Below are 21029 nucleotides of genomic sequence, written 5' to 3' on the forward strand. Positions count from 1 at the left end.
TAATAATTCTCTGCTATATGACTTCTACCTGTTTAGTCCATTGGCACATTTGAGAGGGCCCAAATCTCATTTTATTGTGATTTTGTTGGTTTTATTTCCATTTTCTGCCTAAGATAATGGGTCCAAAGAAAGTTAGTGATAAGGGGAAGGGAAAATGGTAAACAGTTACGACGATCAAATCGAAGAAGGAAACAATATATGAAAATGGTCTCTAGTGTATGCCATTGAAGAGCTGCTGTAAGGTGCAGTAGATGGTTTAAAAATGTTTTATTTTAAGCCTTTTACCAGTATATTCATCTTTATAGACTTCGGAATTAAATAACTATTAATGTTGATGCACACGCTTTATGATTATTTTGAATTTCTTTTAGTATGTGGCGATTTTAAAGACGTTTTGGGGGTAAGTTTACGGGCAATCCAGGCTTATATGCGAGTATATACGTTAATTGCAGTTGTTTTGGTGTTGATGATCGTTGTTTTTCTTAAAGAGGTGAATATATTCTATTACGCCTGCTTAAAAGTGCACAATCCTTACATTGGATGCATTTGAGAAGCAGCAATATTTTCCTAATTTGGGTCTCAGCTTGATGTCAGGGTGGAATGGTGTGTCCTGAAGTCAGACCTGGTAAGAACCAATGCCATAGAACAAGCAGTTCTTTTATTTCAGTTATGAGAGCTCATTGACTTTAATAAGTGTGTAGCCAGTCCCACTGCATCAAATCCCGCTTAATCTTGAACCCAAGGTTCTCCCGGGTAGAATAGCGCTTAACCCTCGCTGTCTCCGTGAGGGACAAAATGGATGGATGAGGTTGTTTGCGGTTGTCGAGTAGGGGCAATTCGAAATGTGCCAGCGACGCGCTTCCCCTAACGCCCCCATTCATCTATCGCCGTCGTCTCTTTTAACATCCAATTTCACATGCGTAGCCGTGCCCCCCCCCCCAGTCTCAATCCATATCAAAGGAAGAGCTCCCAGCAGCCCGTCTCCTCCTTAATGTTGTCGTTACTCCCCGCTAGTGTCGGCCCCAGCGTAGGGATATGTCTGCTTTGCGCGCCGCACGCTAGCTCCACTCCAATTTGCATGATGCAATTCTTGGCTGATGTGTTACCAGAGTAAACCACGCAGAGCATTGCTCGGCGGTAATTTGACCCGCGGAGATTCCTCCGAGTCGTCCTCTAGTCGCCGGGTGACTATGATGCATTTGTGAGAGTTGTGAATTTAAATAGAACATTAAGTCAAAGCTTTGCTTATGTCGCAACGACATCAACGTCCTGTTTGGTTGTGATTGCGGCTTGTTTGGCTGTGCATGTACCAAAATGAAAAATAAGGACTGCCGTGGCCCGCGATATTGATTTCTGCCTCGCTGTTTTCTGCTGAGGTGAACACCTTCTGGCCTACACAATCAATCAGAGGCATGCACAACTTGTACAAGCCTGATGTTACTCAGGGTTAGAAATAAATGTACTCCCAAATGCATCATCACTGGAAAGAGACTCCGGTTAAATGTGAATGATCGGAAGAATCGTCTCATTCTTTAGGTTTAGAGATATACTGCTTGAGTTTTTAAAAAAGAAAAAATATCTAATTTTTGCGGAGGAATGTCGTCATGTTGCAGTTAGTAAGACATATTGATGTGGTAACTTTGCCACGCAGAAAGACCAATGGTTTCATAAAAAAATGGCCTAATTTATAAAAAGTAATGCAGTGAAGAACAGTGAATTGTAACAATGCAATAGATATAGGTGGAATAAGATTTAGGAGCATCGATTTTAGAAACCTAATATAATTCACAAGGTTTGTGCAATGCTATATATTTTTTTCAGTTACATTTGGCAACACCAAAAAGAGAAATAAACCCAAAATTATCATCAAATGTTTTCACTGTTTGGTGTGTCCGTTTAGGGTTGCTATGGCCCTGGGTAAGAAGCTGTCTTTAAGCCTGTTTGTTCTAGTTTTGAAGGACATGTAGTGCCTACAAGAGGGTAACAGGTCAAAGAGGTGGTGGCTGTGTTGGGAATTGTCTTTTATAATTTTAATGTCTCTGCTACAGTATTGTTCAGAGGCAGTCAGGTAGGTTCCTCTTGATGTGAAAAATGCCCACAAAAAACTGACTCAGCACTTTGGTTTTGTTGACTCTGTTTTTTGTTTTTGTTTTTCAGCAATAAAGGGCAAAAGGTTGACTGGACAGCTGCTCTTCAACTTCCATTCTCCAGTTTTCTTTTGTTTTCTCCTTTGATTCTTTAATTCCTGAGGTTAATCCTTTAAAAAAAAAAAATAAATATATATATATATATATATATATATATATATATATATATATATATATATATATATATATATATATAGACAATTACATATTTGTGCTGTTCATACCCCCATTTTAGGATTCTAGTCCCCACCTCGACTCAGTCTTACTCGTTGGGTTTTCCATTCTCATGTGCGAACCTCATCCTCTGATGGCGCACAGCCATTGTAGTTTTGTTATATAAAGATGTGGTCATCACAGGAAATATCCCTCCAAAACATGCCGTTTATATCCCAACTTTGTAAGTAGTACTGTCCGATGGGAAAAAAAATAAAACATGAGGAAAAGAAAAATCTAAACAGACGAAGCTGACCAGACGGCGAGTTGATGACTCACACCACGTAAAATGTGAAGTCAACCACTCCTATGAGTTACATTAGCCTGTATGCATGAACAACTCCAACTCCCCAGCTATGAGTCATGCCAAATGTATAAAAAATGGAATAAATGTTTGATGGTATAACCATAAGCGCATCTCCATGTTCATAAACTCTAAAATGACTCAATGATGGAATAACCAATGCCTACTTACTTGTTGGCATTGGGTCCCCGAATTAAAATGTACTTTACTTGAAAATGTTATTGGATCACAACCTTCTAATTTAAAGTAGAAGTCAATCCAAGAGCATTTATTTTTACTGTGATTTTTTATGCCTTCCCACGGAACAAAGCGCAGCATTGTCATTATTATTATTATTAATATTATTATGAATGTAATGTAATTAATAGGGGAAGATGAAGGGGTAGGGAAAATAAGTGTCTTCTTCTGACTACCCCTTTTCGAACATGTTATGATAATATTGTTTTGTCGTTGAGTCATTGTGTTTGTCCTGTTTTTATTTTGATGTTCGAAATAAAGTTTTCATTCATTCATGTTAAAGGGGCAGCATGTAATATTTAACTGCTAAATTTTGCTGTATGGTACACTGCAACTAAAAATGAGTGCTTGAAAGCATGACTAAAAAATACAATCTACGGAGACTCAAAGCCAACAAAACCCACCATTTTAATTTCCATGTATTGCCTAGGCTTTTTGAAGTTTTGGGGTACCCGTAATAGCAAGATGGTAACAATTCCCTTTGGGCTCATGTTATGTAAAATAAGTGTTAATTTTTTGACCTACAAACATTTTAAAAATTGCATATTTATTTGATAAATTTCCTTGTTATGCAAATAAATATTATTGTTTCAATCAATAATCTTTATTACTGAAAGGCAGTAAATAACACACACAGTCCTTTTATCGTATATGATTTTATCCAACCCAGGTGTCGGCCGTTTTGCTAGTTATTGTTCTCAAAAAGGGTAAGAACTAGCATTTTTTTGTCACTTAATCATTATTCTGTAAAAACAAATCAAAATGCTGTTTTTATGTTTTAACAGTATTTGGCAGGGGCGGAGTTTGTATGTTCTCCCCGTGCTTGCGTGGGTTTCCTCCGGGCACTCCGGTTTCCTCCCACATTCCAAAAACATGCATTTCAGGTGAATTGGCCGGTCCAAATTGTCCCTAGGTATGAATGAGCGAATGAGTTGTCTGTCCCTGTGTGCCCTGCGATTGGCTGGCAACCAGTTCAGGGTGTCCCCTGCCCACTGCCCGGAGATGGCTGGGATGGGCTCCAGCCCCCCCGCGACCCTAATGAGGATAAGCGGTACGGCTAACGAGACGAGTATTTGGCAGAGGCTGACTTTACACAGGAAATTATTCATATCTATCCCTAGATTTCATTCATGCTCTTTAAATTAAAAAGTGCTAGATTTTATTGCACACTTTATTTTATTGCGCAAAACCAAATCCGTCAACATAATATAAAAACAAAAACAAAAAAGCTGTTTTTGTTTAAGACTAAGTGGCAAACTTTTACCATAATGAAAATGCAATCCGACCATTGGAGCGGTTTATTCAGGCACAAAGAATTAGTCGTGCTTCAAAATGAAGCAACCATGCACTTAAACCCTAGTCTCGACTTAAATATTTTTGTTGTTGTTTGAATAAAAGATAAAAGAAACGATGGCTGTTTTTAAAGGGGGGGAAAAGCAGAAGACTAACACATAAATCGGTAGTATTGGTGACTATGACTTTTTATCAAAAAGATAAAACTTGGAAGGGTTCATGGCAGCTCCGCAGAACGTGAAACATCATCGTATTGAACTTTAACCTGTCGTGTCTAATTGGTTGATTTACAATGGAGTCTCATATGCATTATCAAATTATGGCAAAAGCGATGCAGCAGCGCATGGTGTGACTAAATGGATTTTCTAAATCCAAACTTATTTTGGCATCAAATCAATTCGTAATTGCAGCCGACCCATTACCCTCACCTCTCTTCCTTAGCGACTACTCACTCTTAACCTCTCAACTTTAAACAATCCCCTGCAAAAGCCTGCTGGGGAGCTTGCACAACACCCCCTGCCTTTGCAAAGCTCCCGTGCAGCCCCCGGAGCGGTTACAGTAAATGCTGCAGCCGCTCTGCCGGGAGCAGGTAGAGGATTGAATGGGTAAATGAGGGGTGTCGGGCCAGGGGAGTAAAGGTTCTTTGGGATGGCAGCCAATCCAATTACAGACACCGATGCTGCCTTGCTTTCTTTGGTAGTGGCACTGAATTTGCATTGCGATGCTCTTCCCGTCTATAATCCTCTCCCCAAACACACACACACACACACACACACACTTTCATCAGTCTTTTGATGACTTTTTATGGCTTCAAACTCCCTACGTTTCCTCCTGCTGCTTTACTTGATCCGCCAATAAAAGAGAAGGAGGGCAGAGCAATGAAGATCATCACCAGCATTGAAATGTTGTCAGCATAGAGCTTGGGGCTTGTGAAGGAAGCCAGCAGCGTCCAAGTTAGCTTGATGAGGGCTTATCAGCCCCGTGCAAGGCTTTTGCCCATCTGGAACACCTGAGGGAATGCATGGGTAACACCCCCGACATAAAACGCATCCATGTTTTAAACAAAAGAACGCCTTATTGTTCGCACCGCGTGGAGAGGTAATATCAGCCTTTGCCATTTGCTGTAGTTTAACTTAGCCACCCTGTTTAATGTGGATTAAGGCAAATGTGTCTTTGCAGCACTCATTTGCATGAAAATTGTATTAAGTGTGCATCCAATGATGTAATTGCACAGAAATGTCAGCGCCACAAGGACTGTAGACACCTTCTACAAGGAACGTAAAAGATTATTATATGCAACGTCCTTAGGTCATATGACTTGCTCTTGAAATTCTCAACAAAATAAAACACATTTTAAATTGATTGTATGTGGAGAAATTTGGAATGTATCAGATGATCTTATTCAATCGCTTACAATATTATAAACTATGAAAGAAGAACAGGTTTTATTACTGCCAGATCTAACTAAGACATTGGCTCGACCTTTTTAGGGGTGGGTTTGGGGTGAGATCATAACTTCAACAAAGCTGAAAAATTGGATGATTCAAAATAAAAAAGTGACTTGTGGTCAAAATATATATTATTACAGTGTCTTACAATATTTAAACCAGGTGGCGTCTGAGCTTTTCCTGATGAGGGTCACATGTATAACAATGGAAAGGCCACATTTTCAATTGTAATTTTTCACTGTCATTTTAATATGGTTAACAAAATGTATATTAAAATCTGTGTTGTTGGTATGTATGCGAGTGTCTTGCTTTGTGAGTGGCTTGTTTCTGTGCGTGTCTTTTATGTTTTGTCTGGGCTTTGTTTTCTGTGTGTTTGATTATATATTGAGCTGAGTTTTATTTCATTACATTTCGTGCACCTTGTCTATTTTGGGTTTTGTTTTGAGTGTATGTTTTTATAGTTGTGTCTTTTGTGTGTGGTCATTTTTTAGTTTTGTGAGCGTGTTGTCATGTTTCTGTGTGAGCGTGCGTTTGGTCCTGTGTTTGTGTTGGAGGGTGGCGGCAGATGTGGGACTGTTTTGTTGTTTTGAGTGTGTTGTTTTGTTTCCCACTAAATTGACTTACTTTGTTTAATTCTTAACCCAAATAGATTTGCATTGAGTATGTTAAAACTTTACAAAATAAACTATTCAACAATAGGTTGGTATCCTTGTATTGCGTTTTACAGCATTTCAAAAAGCTTTGCAATCAATAAAATAACTTGCATTCTTGTCGAGCGAGTTTATTTTTAAATGTATTCGAAAGGCCAATCAAATATAGTTGAGCGGCCCCAAGTGGCCCCAGGGCCTAAATTTGGACACCACTGGATTATTACTAAAACTGTCACGTATTTTGAAAACCCAAATATAAACTACATCAAAAGAAACTATGATAGTTTGTGTTCAAACCAAAATGACCTTCTGAATATTCAAGCAAGACATTGTTGAGCAAATTGAAAGATGAGTTCTGTGGGCAAAACCCATTTGGAGGAGGAACAGCTCAGCAATCTTTTCCTTCTCTCACTACTGGGCCATGCAAAAACACTTCCATTGTAGGTGGTCCGCTCTCATCGCGGTTAATTCTTCCCTGTGTTACTGTGGTTACAGCTACGCCCATGAGAACAGCCAGCTTAAGTCCACAACAGCAGCAGGTGACACTACTTTGCATGGATTTTTGAGCAAACGGCAGATTGGATCGGTCGCTCCCAGGAGGACTCGTGCGAATCAGACAATGGAAGAAAAAGGCTACTTTTATGTCTCATCTCATTTAACCAAGAACGAAAATGGGATGTAAATAATTTAGAAGCACAAACAGCGGAATATTCTCTTCTCCGAAGCCTGATGTATCGATTGAATTATGAATAGGCATGGACCAAAATAGCTCTTGCCAGACCTATTTGTGCTGCAGCAGGTTTGGAAGAACATTTCAAAACAGGTGTCGAGAAAGCTTTTGTTCTCTTTGCAGAAGTTGTGAGACTGAATGAAAGGGAAAGTTGTTAGTAGGGATAGAGGGGTCAACATTACCCAATTACTGCTGTCAGTGGGGTGAAATTATTGAAATTGACTGCCTGTGTGAGAGTGATTGCATGAAATTGCATAGTCTTGCCCGCTTTCTTATACAAAAAACAGCCAATTGGTAAAATCAATAAACTGACAATAGTGCTTTCAGGGTTTGTACACCTTTTCCATAGCCAAATTCAAGCACTTTGCAAGGACTTCTAAAGCCATTTTGTTTGAATATCCACAGTAACAGTAGAAGAAGAAATCTGGTGTGAGTCATGTATTTTGCACAGGCACGAAAAAATCTGGAATTTACATGTGCAATTTTCAGTCTTGGGTGCATTTATCAGTACATCTGATTATTAGATTGAGAATTAATCGCAAATATGTTTATTTTCGAGACACATCTCTCTCCATAAAGGTGTTGAGTAAAAAAAATCAGTTTCAGCAAGTTTGTTCCAATACAATTTACCACTAGGAATTGCACGGGAGTAGCATGCAACTGTTCTATTGGGCGCAACTCGTAATGGGCAATGATGCTTGATAGGACAATGCCATACGGACTAATGCCAGCTGTCAGTAATCACAAGGGAAAAAGAAATGCAATGGCAAAATGATGCCACCAGAGATCAGTGTTCGCGTCGTTTTTGAGGCAACTTAGTGAGAAACATGGCAACAATTTCGAGCATTTACAAGCACTTCAACCAAAATTCAAGCACTATTCAATCCTTGAAAATACAAAACTAAAGTTCAAGCATTTTTAACGATTTAAAGAACCTATACCACCCCTGGGCTTTAGTTGGCAGTTGAAAATTTAGAAATGCAACAGAGATGGCACTGAAGGATGCCAAATGCTTCCTATTTGTGGCTAAACTTCACAAACAAATTTCCGCATGTTAATTTTAATTGTGAAAAGTACCAAAAACCTTCAAATTCAGAGAAAAAACAAATTTTGCCAAAAAAGAGTAAGCGTCTTGCATATTTTGAAAGAGTCTCTGTGAGAAACTGCATCTATTTGAAGTCATACAACACACTAAACAATTATATAGTTTATACGATGAAGATAAAAGATGTCACTGATGTATTCTTGAAAAGTAAAGTCTGGTTTGATTTGTCTGTTTCTATAGCTTGAGTGAGCACTTCCTCATTATGGAGTGGCCTGCAGCCATTTTTGTTCACTAACGCCTCCAATCCAAGACCAGAGGGGGAAAGGCGAGGGGATTGGGCCAGCTCTCAATGGGCCGCAGGGGTGAAGGTGCCTATTAAAAATAATAGTCTAGTGTAGTTTATTCAACACGACGACATATGGCTCACTTAACTAATAACTGGAAATGACAAGTACAATGAAACTGCCATCATCATTACACCTAGGTGATGTACTGACCGCCAGGATTCAAAACAAAAGAGGGAGAAATGACACTTTACAACACTTTACAACAGCCATGACTGACAAGGAGTCGTTGATTTACAAACGAATTCTGATGTAAGTAAAAGACAAAGAAGTAGAGTCTTGTATTCAATGAAGAAGAGGAAGAGGCTCGCTTTGAAGTAGAGGAAGACAATAGTAGAAGAGAACACATAGTTCGCTTAGGAGAAACAATGCTTTTAGCTATGCACAACGTAAAACAAAAAAACACATACTTGTATACTTATAATTCTATGTGTAGGAGCCAAAATTGATGTGTGTCATTGATTGTTATTCTTGTTTCATACACAGGGAGGCACACGTTAATTTGTAAGTGTACAAACGCTTGTGGAGTCGGACATGTATCTGACTCAGAAGGGCAAAGGGTTTTCAAAGCTACAGTACGTTAACGCAGAAGCTGGCTTATTCTTGTCCCATTGGCTGACGTGTCTTTTGTAACCTGCGTATTTTAGCTTTAAGATAAAAAAAAATGTTACCTGAAGCCTGTTCTCACTGTTGTTTTTTTAGATACAAGTTAAATAAATAATAATAATTACCTCAAATCCTTTCGGGTAACAACTGGCGCGTCGGCCTAGCTCAAGCTGGTATAATTCCTTCAACACTAATTAAAAGAACAAATGTTTTAGTATCGAAAGTGATTGATGGTTCCAACTGGGAGATAAATGGAGTTGCTGAGACAAAATAATTATCCAGTGAAATGTAGTCACTACTGTTCAAAAGTTTGGTGTCGCCCAAACAATTGTGTATTTCTCATGAAAAAAAATCATATTTTTATTCATCGAATGAGTTGCATTATGTTTGTGTTTGCTTGCTCATAATCTCTTACTTTTGTTGGCCATTCTCTGGGTACAAGACGTGACATTGTAAAGGCAAAATGTCATAGATTTAATATGTGATGTATTGAAGACTCTCTATAATATTTTGGCATTGTATATTTAGAAATGTCATAGTGCCATCACTCACCTTCTTCAGGCGTCCACTTTTGGTACCCACAAAGGCCACACAGTAGCCATTGTAGATGTAGGATACAACTGAGGTCATGCGGTCACGGGTCTCAGTGTAGAGGGTGTGTCCCGTCACCAGCTGGGATCCACCTAGAGGTTGGTTTATGTCCAGACCGCAGAATGAATCATCGATGGGCACCGGCTACAAATTGAAAGAATCACAAGAGAAGCGAGATCAAACGTGGTACCTTTGACACGTAACACACCTGGGAAACGAGACAAAAATACTTCTGAGTCAGACAGCCGAAAAGAAGGTGAAGCATATAAAAGGAGACAGCTTGGTGAGGAGGGAGGATGAAGGTGGCAGAGGAAGCAGATTTTTGGCTGTAGCATCAAGGGAGAGGCAATGAAGGTGAGCTTATGAGGGTGGGCTGGATTTAGTGGCGTGCAAAAGATTCAGCATATTTTTGGACGGACAAATGTTTGTCTTTGTTTTCTACCTGGCAGATGTGTTTGGTCTCCACCTGAGTGAATGCTACCTTGCCCTCACTGCGGCTCATTACCCCTCTGAGACTAGCACCGTGGACAGAAAACAGATGCTTTTGATAACAGTGAGCAGAGACAGACCGACATTTCTACTCAGTCAATGAAGATATTTCATCGTGATTTGTGAAGGACGACCTGGGCAAATCTGCTATGCCTGATGTGTGATGCATCTTTTATGAAATATTTTTTATGCATATGCAATGTATTATGTAAGTGTAAGTCGACCTATTATTGTCCAGGCCGATTATCGGCACCAACATTTTGGGAATTTGACGGATATCGGTATCAGCTTTTTTATTAATTAAATCGGCGGGTGGGTGGTTGGCGCACAGCCCTCCCCGTGTGGAGTTTGCATGTTCTCCAGGTGCCTGTGTCGGTTTCCTTCTGGCACTCCGGTTTGCTCCTACATTCTAAAAATATATGTCAGGTTAATTGGCCGGTTCAAAGTGTCCCTGGGTGTAAATGAGCGAGTGAGTAGTCTATCTCTGTGTGCCCTGCAACTGGCTGGCAACCAGTGCAGGGGTTCCTCTACCCACTGCCCGAAGATAGCTGAGATGGCCTCCAGCACCCCTGCACAGCACCCCCTGAGGATAAGCGGTGCAGATAATGCATAGATGGATGGATACATCGACCGATTAAATATACTTAAAACTGTGTATGGGTGAGTGCTTTGCTTTGAAGCCAAGTTATCAGCCAGCTCTCATTCGCTCCTCGCCTCCTCTCCTCCTCTCTCCCATCCACCCCTCTCTAACCCCTTCCCCAGCGCCTTTAAGTTTGGAGAAGTGACCGCGGGCGGAGTCACTGAAACAAAAGTTGCGTGGGTTTCCTCCGGGCACTCCGGTTTCCTCCCACATTCCGAAGACATGCATTTCAGGTGGATTGGACGGTCCATATTGTCCCTAGGTGTGAATGAGCGAGCGAGTTGTCTGTCCCTGTGTGCCCTGTGATTGGCTGGCAACCAGTTCAGGGTGTCCCCTGCCCACTGCCCGATGATTGCTGTGATGGGCTCCAGCACCCCCGCGACCCTACTGAGGATAAGCGGTGCAGCTAATGAGATGAGATGAGATAATGAAAATATAGAGTAAAAAAATGGCAAATTGCCCTCTTTTACAGCGCTGAACGTTATTGTGATAGCAGTTTTTCCAATCAAAGCAAGAACGGCATAGTTCTGACGTTATTTGCAGTGTGCCTGGCGAAGTTAGACAGTAGGTCATATAAGTACACTTTAGTTGAGCTGTCTTGCTTTTGTTTCGTCGCAGCTTAACTCTCTTGTTTACATTTCACTGCAAAGCTTTAAACACCCATTCTGTCTCTTTTTCCTCCATATGTAGCGTTAAAGAGGGAACGGGGAAAGGAGAGGGGATCTTTGAAGTTAATAGTATATAACAGGAATGGAATAATTGCCTAAGCTTTTGCAAACAATCTCCCCCCACACCCTAATCTATTTCCTTTTATTCAATTTGTCACATTAGCGATTATCACTACAGGAATGTTCCGCATGAGTTTTCTTGATTACAAAACGTGCAACGCCCAGTGTAAATATTTAAACTTCATTTAAATTGCTCCCACAGTGAATTAATGTGATAGGAAATCAAGCAGTCGTTTGGGTAGAGAGGCATACGTAACCAATTGCAACAAGCTTAAATGCACACATGAACTCCCTGTTAGGGTTTTGGAGACTCCACAACATTTGGTCCCAATAACGTATTAGTTATTTGGATGATGCATGCTTTAGCACACTTGGCTGTGTGGAGGTAGAACCCAACAGAACCTTTGTGGTTTAGCCGCCTCCTTCTACTGCTTTATCGCAAATTTTAGTCAGACAAAACCGAAAAAAAAAAAAAAAAATCTTTAGCCATTATCTTTAGTGGAGCTGTGAGACTAAAAATAGCACATAACTCCTCATCAAAGGGTAGTGTAACATTTAATCCAAGCACAAACCATGGTCGCTATCCCCTTCCTCCTTCATATTCAAGCAATCTCATTAAAAAGTCTTTCATTTGGAATGGAATTGGAATTAGGTTTTTGCAAGATGTGACAAGATATTGGCGCTCGAAAAGTTCCCTCCCCGCGTTGTTATCAATCTCAACATCCCTTTGCTCTGACTTGTGCTTAATTGGTAGCTGCGGCGTGTGATGGTTGATAGGTGCCATGCTGTCCTGATAAGACGCAATCCCACAGAGCAGTCTCTTCGGCACAGGACCAGACTATGGCAATGTAGCAACTCTCCAGATGGTACAAAGCTGGACAGCCGGGTGATAAATCTTTGATTGGCCGCTGTGTATGAATCCCCCAGCCCGGCCTCAGCTTCATTTCCCAGCTTTAGCCTCACGGGCTAAAGGATATGCAAGAAGGGAATGAGCCGGGGGGATAATTAAGGGACTCGCCGCTGTCGACTACATGAGGGAAATAGTCTGATTGAAATCAGAATTTGGGTTTTTGGGTCTAATCCAAATAATCCGTCTGAATGACATGTGACAAGAGTTATCCTGTATACATGCGGTTTGGGAAGAACCAAAAGGGAAAGGGCGGAACTATTACATGTAGTTTACACAATACATTGTTTTCCATAAAACAAAAATTTCATTTATTTCATTCCCTACAATCAATAGAGTGTCCCCCCTAATTAATTGTGCTTTTATACTGCATCTCGCGTGTTGAGGTTGTGCTTGTAAGACTGATTTACACAATATATGTGTAAACGCGGGCAGCACGGCGGAGCAGTGGTTAGCGCTTGTGCGGCACAGTTCTGAGGTCATAGGATCAAACCTCCTGTGTGGAGTTTGCATGTTATCCCTGTGCTTGTGTGGGTTTCCTCCCACATTCCAAAAACATGGTTAATTGGCCGGTCTAAATTGTCCCTAGATGTGAATGAGCGAGCGAATTGTCTGCCCCTGTGTGCCCTGCGACTGGCTGGCAACCAGTTCAGGGTGTCTGCTGCCTACTGCCCTAAGATAGCTGGGATGGGCTCCAGCACCCCCGCTACCCTACTGAGGATAAGCGGTGCAAATAATGGATGGATGGATGGATGTGTAAACGCAACAGTGGCATTTTTTCCCCACGTCACGAAGAGATCAACATATGCACGTTAGGACTACTTGGAAAATTAGCACGAGTTAAAGAGTATATTTGGTTTTGGTACTATGAAACCGAGGTTCTTTACAAAAGGAGGTAAAAATAGTTCTAAACATGTGTGTTAGGTATCACATAATCTGAAAGGTTTGGATTAGGGCTGTCAGAGTCAAACATATGGATGGGCCAAATTAATAATTAAGGTACAAGCCTTCTGAAACACTAACAATTATTTTACAATGTACTTAGATTAAAAAAGCAATATGTTCTTATGGCTCAGTCAGTAATATTTAATTTCAATAGACGGAAAAGACAAATTGCCTTGATATTAAAAACCATGATTATTAGAAAGTTAAATGACAGCCGGTAGTATTCAGGCATCATTAGTAGCCTATATTTTAGCAAATGTGGGCTAAAATAAATTCAAATAAATAAAAAATAGCAATAGCAATAACCTATCACTCATTGAACTATGTTAAAATAAAGTGAAATGAGAAGAATTGTACAGTAAAAACAAATAAACAATTCCTAGTGTATAGTAAAATAATAAATCAAGATTATCTCAGGGGCCTAAGAAAACCTTTTCTTGGGCTAGACATGGACCGCAGGCCTTGACTTTGTCATATAAGTTTAGATGAACAACAATTTTTATTCAGAAAGGCGTAACCCAACCCTCTTATTCTGACCATCAACAATGCAAATCGGAACGTTCTGATATGTGTGAATGTTTATATGGATTTACAAAACCAGAATGTCTGTAATGCTCTGATCTTAACCTGACTATTACATGTTTGTAAACGTACTGACTGAGCAGACATGATTTTACTGTCTACGTAAATTAGCCTTGGAGAACCCAAGAACCCTTTTGGAGAATTATGAGCTGTGGGTTCTTCAGGGTTAGATAGAGGCTAGCTATGGAGGGTTTCTGTTTGTAATAGTAATAAAAACGCATTACTATGAATAATAATAATTGTTTGCTTGTGATGTTTACTTTACAAGCCAACAAAAGTGTTAAGTAGGATATACTATAATTTCTCGCCTTTGTCACCATATGAGTTGTGTAATATCATTCATCTCCAGAGCAGACTTCAACGGCGCAGCATTGTTCGACTCAAGGATTTAACGCATGTAGACATTGTTAGCGAGGCTAACATACCCTTGTTAAACGTCGTTTGGATAAGCTTTGAGACTTCTCATCCATTGACACAAATCTGCATAATCCATAATATGAGAGGGATTTATGGCTAAGAACACGGTTTTAAGGAGGAAATTATTTCAGGAAGACTGTATTGTGCTTCCTGGGCTGTGTCACATGACATCAGAGCATCTTGCTGCTACAGCTGAAAAAGTGTAGTGGGCGGCGCAGCCTGGCAGGTGATGCCGCGCACCCTTCACCACATGCTGTGATGATTTGAGATCCTGACGAAAAGTGAAGGAGAAAATATGCAGTAATTTCGGCTTCTGTTACTGCGTTTTTTTTTTCCAGACACTTTCAGCTAGCCCCCCAGCTCTCCATTATAAACTGCCTCATATGTCCCCCACTCTTTTTAATCGTGCTCAGTTTTATTTTCGTATTTATTGCTTGTTTGTTTTAGTCTTGCTTTATTGCGTTTTTTTATATTATGTGTACAGTGACTTTGGCTGTACCGAAAGGTGCTTGGAAATAAAATGTTTTATTTTTATTATTACTACTATGAAGGCCGATCCATGGATTTAATCGAAAACACCTACACCACATAGTCAAACTCATAGACCGCAGCCCAAATTTGGCCCCTCACATCATTTTATGTTTTGCTGGAAAAGTCCCGTATCTCAAATTTATCTTAGCTCGTGTGTGGAAGTATCACTGTATTCAATTTATAAAACATTACAAGGAGTGTTTTTTTATTGCAACTGTAATGTTTGTGACTTTAATAACTAATAGATTCAAAGATACTTTAAATGAAGGAGTAATCATATTTGTTTTACACGACATTTGGGTAGAACTATCGTGACATCATATACTGTGCACAGTCGCACGTGTGTGTATGGGAGCCGACCCCTGATTAATTGAAATAGGGCGAAGGAAAAGAAAAAAAGAAGAAAAACATATCAAACTTCTGTCTTTCAAATAGTTCAACAACAAATAGTCAAACCATTGTTTTTTTTTTACTTTTCTTTTTCTTCAATGGTGTGAATGTTGACTCATTTGTAATTCACAAATAAGGAATAGGATGTGCCTTAAGTTATACTTTTGAATTTTTCTGTTTTTGATCCATGTTAAAAAGAATTGTAAAGGATAAATTAAAATTAAATATGTTTTTTCCTAAAAAAATGAAAATGGTCTGGTCATTGACTTAAATATCGGTCATTTCATTCTATATTGGTGTTCAGAACTTACGTTTTTCTTTTCCTTGACATTAAACAAATTGTGAATGCTTTTGTATTTTTTTTTCATCCACCAAATTTCATCCCAAAAATGTCGTTTTATTTTCTTCTTTATAATCTATAATGGAATCACTCAACAATGTTTTTTCAAAAGCTTTTGACTGAAAGCTTATAACTCACTGCTTTGGTGCACTGCACATCCTTCCCGAGTAGCCAGTTGAGCTCCAGGTGTCCCTCACCCTGGTAGCAGGACTGCAAGCGCTCTTTGATGCGTGTGTTGATGTCACGGATGGTGAAGGCGCAGAGCGCCGAGTCATCGGGCGGACGGTGAAACTGCTTCTGGCCTTTAGAGAAGACAGCGAAGAGCACGTCGTCTTGAGCACCGATGTGGAACGCAGCAGCGAGGACGCTGCCCGGCTTGCCAAGGTAAGCGGCCTGCAAGAGGCGGTACTCCACACCATTTTTTACGCAACCGATCGGGAGCGAAACATAAGAGTGGAACTTGCGGTCGTCTTTGCAGAGGCGAACGATACGGGAAGTGTAGAAGAGATCGCTGGTGGAGCCGCTCGAGGACATTCCGTTTTCTGGCGTCTCCGGCTGGACGGTCAAGAAGTACACAAAGCTACCACTCGCAAATCCATAGACATAGTAGATGTCAAAGTGCGACACCAGGGCCAAAGTGTCTGAAGGTATCTTGATTAATGAGGACACAAAGTCCGTGTGCATTTCGTAGTCTAGCATTGCGGAAGATTCAGGGTCACGGGGAAGCTTTCTGCTGGATATGGTAGGGAAGTAGTCTTGTTTACCATCAACTGCAGTGCCAATGAACAGCGTTCCATCCTGGCCCTGTGAGGGCACAATGACCCCATACATTGTCCCAGTCTGGTTGACACTGGAGAGGTAGTGCTCTTTCTTATGGGAGGGCTCAACTAAAATAAAAAGGTCATCCAAACGAAGAATCTTGCACACGCCTTGGTACAGGCTACCGCATGCTAGCAGGCGGTTCTGCGAGTAGTCAATGAGTAGAAGTTTGTTGACATTGTTGGTTGAGACCAGTGGCTCCGAGCAGGGTTGCACTATCAGGGGTGGGTAACAGGCCTTGTTGTCGTCCTCAGGGCCTGTGTCGTGGGACACCAGCAGGGTCAAGTTGCCTGAGAGCTTGTACACACGATTCACAGCGCCGATATAAACGGCTCCCGTTGTCCTGTGAACGGTCAGATGGTTTAAGAACCAGTCCCGACGCTCCGGGTGGAAGCTGGTAACTGTCTGCCCACAGCACTGAGCAAAGAGTGCTAGGAGACAGAAGGTTGGAATAAAATGTAACGATCCAATTCCGTCCACATGCGACAAAGTCCTGTGTAAAGACTTCATCTTTGCCTGGCCACTCAGGAAATTATGGGAGGGGAATGGATGAAAAAAGGAAGACTGATGGAGACCTTCTTAATTTGGTTGTTGAGGGCTAACTCGTCTGTCCAACAGTCACACACCTCTTCACATCTTTCTGGGGGGAAAAGAGAGGAAACAGAGTGTTAATTAGCCTCAATGACTGACATATTGTCAGGGCCAAAGTTCCTGAAGCGGCGCTCAACCAAGAGCTGGGCCGAGCGGATTAAAAGACAAAGGGAGGAAGTTATTACAGTGTGCAATCTGAAGAAGCTGCTTGGGCAACTCACGAAACTTGATGCAAGTTACAGCAACCGAAAAGACCCTGACATGACTCACCTAGTAGCCAACTAATACAAGAAAACACACAACTGTGACACAGTGACAATGACACACATTACTCAAAAGCTTCATTCAACCCACCAAAAAAAAAAAAGTGTTAATTCTAGCGTGGCTAAGAATGCACATACTTGAACACGCCACAAACAGAGCTTAAAAGAGGCTGCAATATTGACTTAAGATAGAAGGTTTAAGCAACTAGACAATTTTCCAAATTCTGGAAAAATTTCAAATTCAGTTAACCCTTGTGTCAGGCAATCACATAATATGTACATTTTCATGTTTTTTTGTATTTTCAACCAAAGAGAGAACATTTAAAAGTAAACACTTGGGAGCTCAAATTTTCCTCAGGTTGTGAAAACATGCTGATGTTGAAAATGGCAGGGTGCTTTGTTTATATTTTATTGCATTTAAGAGCCAATCACCTACTTTACACAAAACATGTTATGTACATTATTCGGTCTTATAAATAAAATATATATGTGTATGGATAGATCTGAGGTCATTGAACACCAACAAAGAGCAGTCTTATTATTTTTAAAAATGTGGCAACAATTTCAACCATTTACAAGCACTCCACACAGAATTCAAGCACCTTTCAATCTTTAAAAAAAAACATTGAAATTCAAGCATTTTCAAGGATGTTAAGCACCCGTACAAAAACCCCGCCCAATGCTATAAGCTTTTCACCTAACTCATTTTGGCCTATGAGGGTGACACATACAGGAAGCGACACATACAATTCTCTTATTTTGTGCATGGCTGCAGTGCTGACAAATTGATTACTCTTCATAAACCCAATCTATGATTTGCTATTAAAATCATAATATTTGCTGTTAAAGGCTTTTTCTTTGAAAAACATTCCTTTATGCTAGTGGGCATGATTGTTTTCTGAGCAAAGCAAGGAGAAAAAGTGAACAAACACTGCCCACACTACAGGATAATTGCTACGTATAATCTTTGCGAGACATCTGAAGAATCGGGCCTTGCCGACTTTGATTGCCAGCGTGGGAAAATAGAAGAGTTTGGATGATACTCGCCATATGCAGAGGCTGTTTCAAGTTGTACTTTACTGCCCAGAGCTATTATTTCCTGAACAGAAAAGCACCCGTTATTCTAGTCACCTATCATTTTTTTTAATTCCAGGTCAGAACATGAATACAGCTAATGTATCACTCTTCTTTGCATTTATATGGTAATTTCTTGGATAAAATACGTCCCACCATAAAGAAAGAAGCAGCGCTTTGAAAGCCTCAGTACAAATGCTTCATCGTTTCCCTCTATTCAAATGCAACACTTAGCTGCTGAACTCTGCGAGTTCAGCGATGAAGGGGGACGAAAAACAGCCGTGCCCTCAAACGATACAAAGAATTCAGCTCTATGTGAATGGATCACCTTGGCAGGGCACATATTTACGACGCTTGTTTCGGTCAGCAGTGATATGAGGGTAAGCAAAGACGAATGCGAGTCAATGTCATACGCAAACCGTTAAAAGGGGACAGGGGAGTCGCACAATAGCTCCCAAGGGGGTGACCGGCCGTAAGACTTATTGGGAAAAGCTGGCTCAGCAGCCCCCTGAATTCACCTCCGACGGGAACTGATTAGCATACCGAGTGTGAGCAAACTCAAACAAAGCGCGACGGAGAAGGCAATGGTAGTACGTGGGCGGGCGAGGTCTTGTCCCTGCTGTTTTGTTTTTTATAAATCGATGAACTTTATGAGGATGCTAATAAATGGCTTCTGAGATATAACTCCACCTACACTTTCAAAACAGCTTGAGCAGCAGCCCTCAGGACTTGCGTTTTATGGACACGGAGGTTAATAAACTTGCAGTGCAACATCAGGGGGTGTTTGCATCCCTTCAAATTAACGGAACAAGGGCTTCGGCACTTGTTACTGCGGGTACATGCTGGGTTTTTCGGTTCACCTTGTTGGATATGAGATGTTGCTTTATTGGTCAGTACTAGAACATTATGTAAAATAGTATACAATATTGTTAAGTCTTTTTTTGGGAAAAGATGGAAAATTTAAATTCCATATGGAATCTTTTTTTTTATTTACAATCTCATACTGATATAAAAATAATTCAATTGAATTGTCTTCATTTTCGTTGATAACAGTGTAGTAAACAAGATTAGTAAACATGATTAGACATGGCACTCCAGGGTAAACGTGTAATAAAGACGTTAAAAAGGAAAACAAAGATAAGACTATCAGGATAAAAGGCAGGAAAATTAATGCAACATAGCGCTCAGAGACTGCCTTAAGTTATAATATTAGTGCAATGATTCTGAATGAGAAGAGTGCATAATAACAATAGTGCAAGAAAAGGTGCAATATCATTGGGCAGGGACAAAATCCCCAAATAAGTCACAAGGTAGGTAGTTTCACAGTTTCGTGCATTAAGAAAATATCGAAATCCCAATGTTTTTATCTAGCCAATTCCAAACTTTACTCTGAATACATGTGTTTAAGTATTTTTTTAAAAGCTAACTTAATGCACGTGAGACAATAGCTCCCAAGGGGGTGACCGGCCGTAAGACTTATTGTTTAGTAGTTTTTTTTATTTTTATTTTTTATGAATTTGCGCTTGAAAGGTGGGTTTAATCGTTTCAGGTGTCCTTAAAAAGTTGAATGTTAAAAAATGTGCGGGAGATAAGGTTCACCTCAATCATCATCAACATATATAAGCTTCTTTACTAATTAACACGTAAACCAATGTGGTGAGTGGCTTGTTAGGGTGCTGGTATTCTCACATGACGTCACAGCTCAGGAAGTCAAAGATGCAACAGGGTGTCTTTAAAATGAAATATCTCTAAATAATTGGAATATACCGCTAAAAGATTTTATGCAAAAACATGTACTATTTCGCCACTTCTTGCATTATTTAGAATTTCGGAATAACGTTTTCATTTCAAACTTTAATCACATGTGCTCTATAGTCCGGTATTTTAGGTATATCCTTTTTTAATTCAACAACTTTCATTTTAGTTCACTTTTATGTCTGTTTAAGCCTGCGGCTTAAAATCTGGTGCGGCTCTTACAAAGAAAAAAAACATTTCATTCTTAAATTTAAGCATGTGGCTTTTAATCAGGAGCGCTCATTTCTTTTAATCCAACATTTTTACATGGTCAATCTAACATATAGTTAACTTAAATCTAAACGGCTGCTAATCTGACTTTTGCACTACTGGCAGTTTTTTTTTATAGCTTGCCACTCCTTGCACATTGCTCTCTGCACTATTGTAATTACAGCGTTATTGTTACAGTGTTAATGTTACTGTGTACCTGACTTGTTAACCTGACTGCCCATTTTGCACATCTGGTTAGCTACTCTTCTTGCACTATCGGCACTATGGTAAAATACTACACGTAGCCAAAATACAATACAACATTATTTATATCTGTACATTCAAGGAAACTGTGGGGGTCAGATGCATCGACATTTCGTTCTGTATACACGTGTACTAGAATGACAATAAAGTAGATCTGAATCTGAATCTGAATTTCATTATAATTTAGAGTGCACCCAATAATTCAGAGTTTTCAATCAGGCTAGGATGCATGCATTTAGAATGAAAGAAGAAGACAGACAATCTACCCATTAACAGCAACTGCGAGGACTAACAAGAAAATGAGCCAAGTTTGAAACCACAAACTTTATAACAGTCTTGACAGGCAACTAAACACACAAGCAATAAATCCATGAATCCATTCAAATTTGCATTACGTGTTGTTTTCCAATAACACTGCATTTTTTTACAGTGTGTCA

General features: G+C 40.1%; 1 protein-coding gene across 2 annotated transcripts in view; it reads right to left on the reverse strand.

Moving 5' to 3' along the window:
• The window catches only part of LOC148370012 (plexin-A2-like), a 304834-nt gene that overhangs the window by 246663 nt on the left and 37142 nt on the right, over window positions 1–21029 (reverse strand). For both annotated transcript variants that reach the window (XM_088332300.1, XM_088332301.1), the window contains 2 exons: window positions 15716–17036; window positions 9570–9752 (listed from right to left, as the gene is read on the reverse strand). In XM_088332300.1, coding sequence (XP_088188426.1) covers window positions 9570–9752; window positions 15716–16906 — 1374 coding nt within the window. In that variant the 5' untranslated portion in view covers window positions 16907–17036. The remainder of the gene's footprint in view (window positions 1–9569; window positions 9753–15715; window positions 17037–21029) is intronic.

Source organism: Urocampus carinirostris, chromosome 3 (genome assembly GCF_059441175.1).
Source record: "Urocampus carinirostris isolate Australia breed hairy pipefish chromosome 3, RoL_Ucar_1.0, whole genome shotgun sequence".
NCBI classification, from domain to species: Eukaryota; Metazoa; Chordata; class Actinopteri; order Syngnathiformes; family Syngnathidae; genus Urocampus; species Urocampus carinirostris.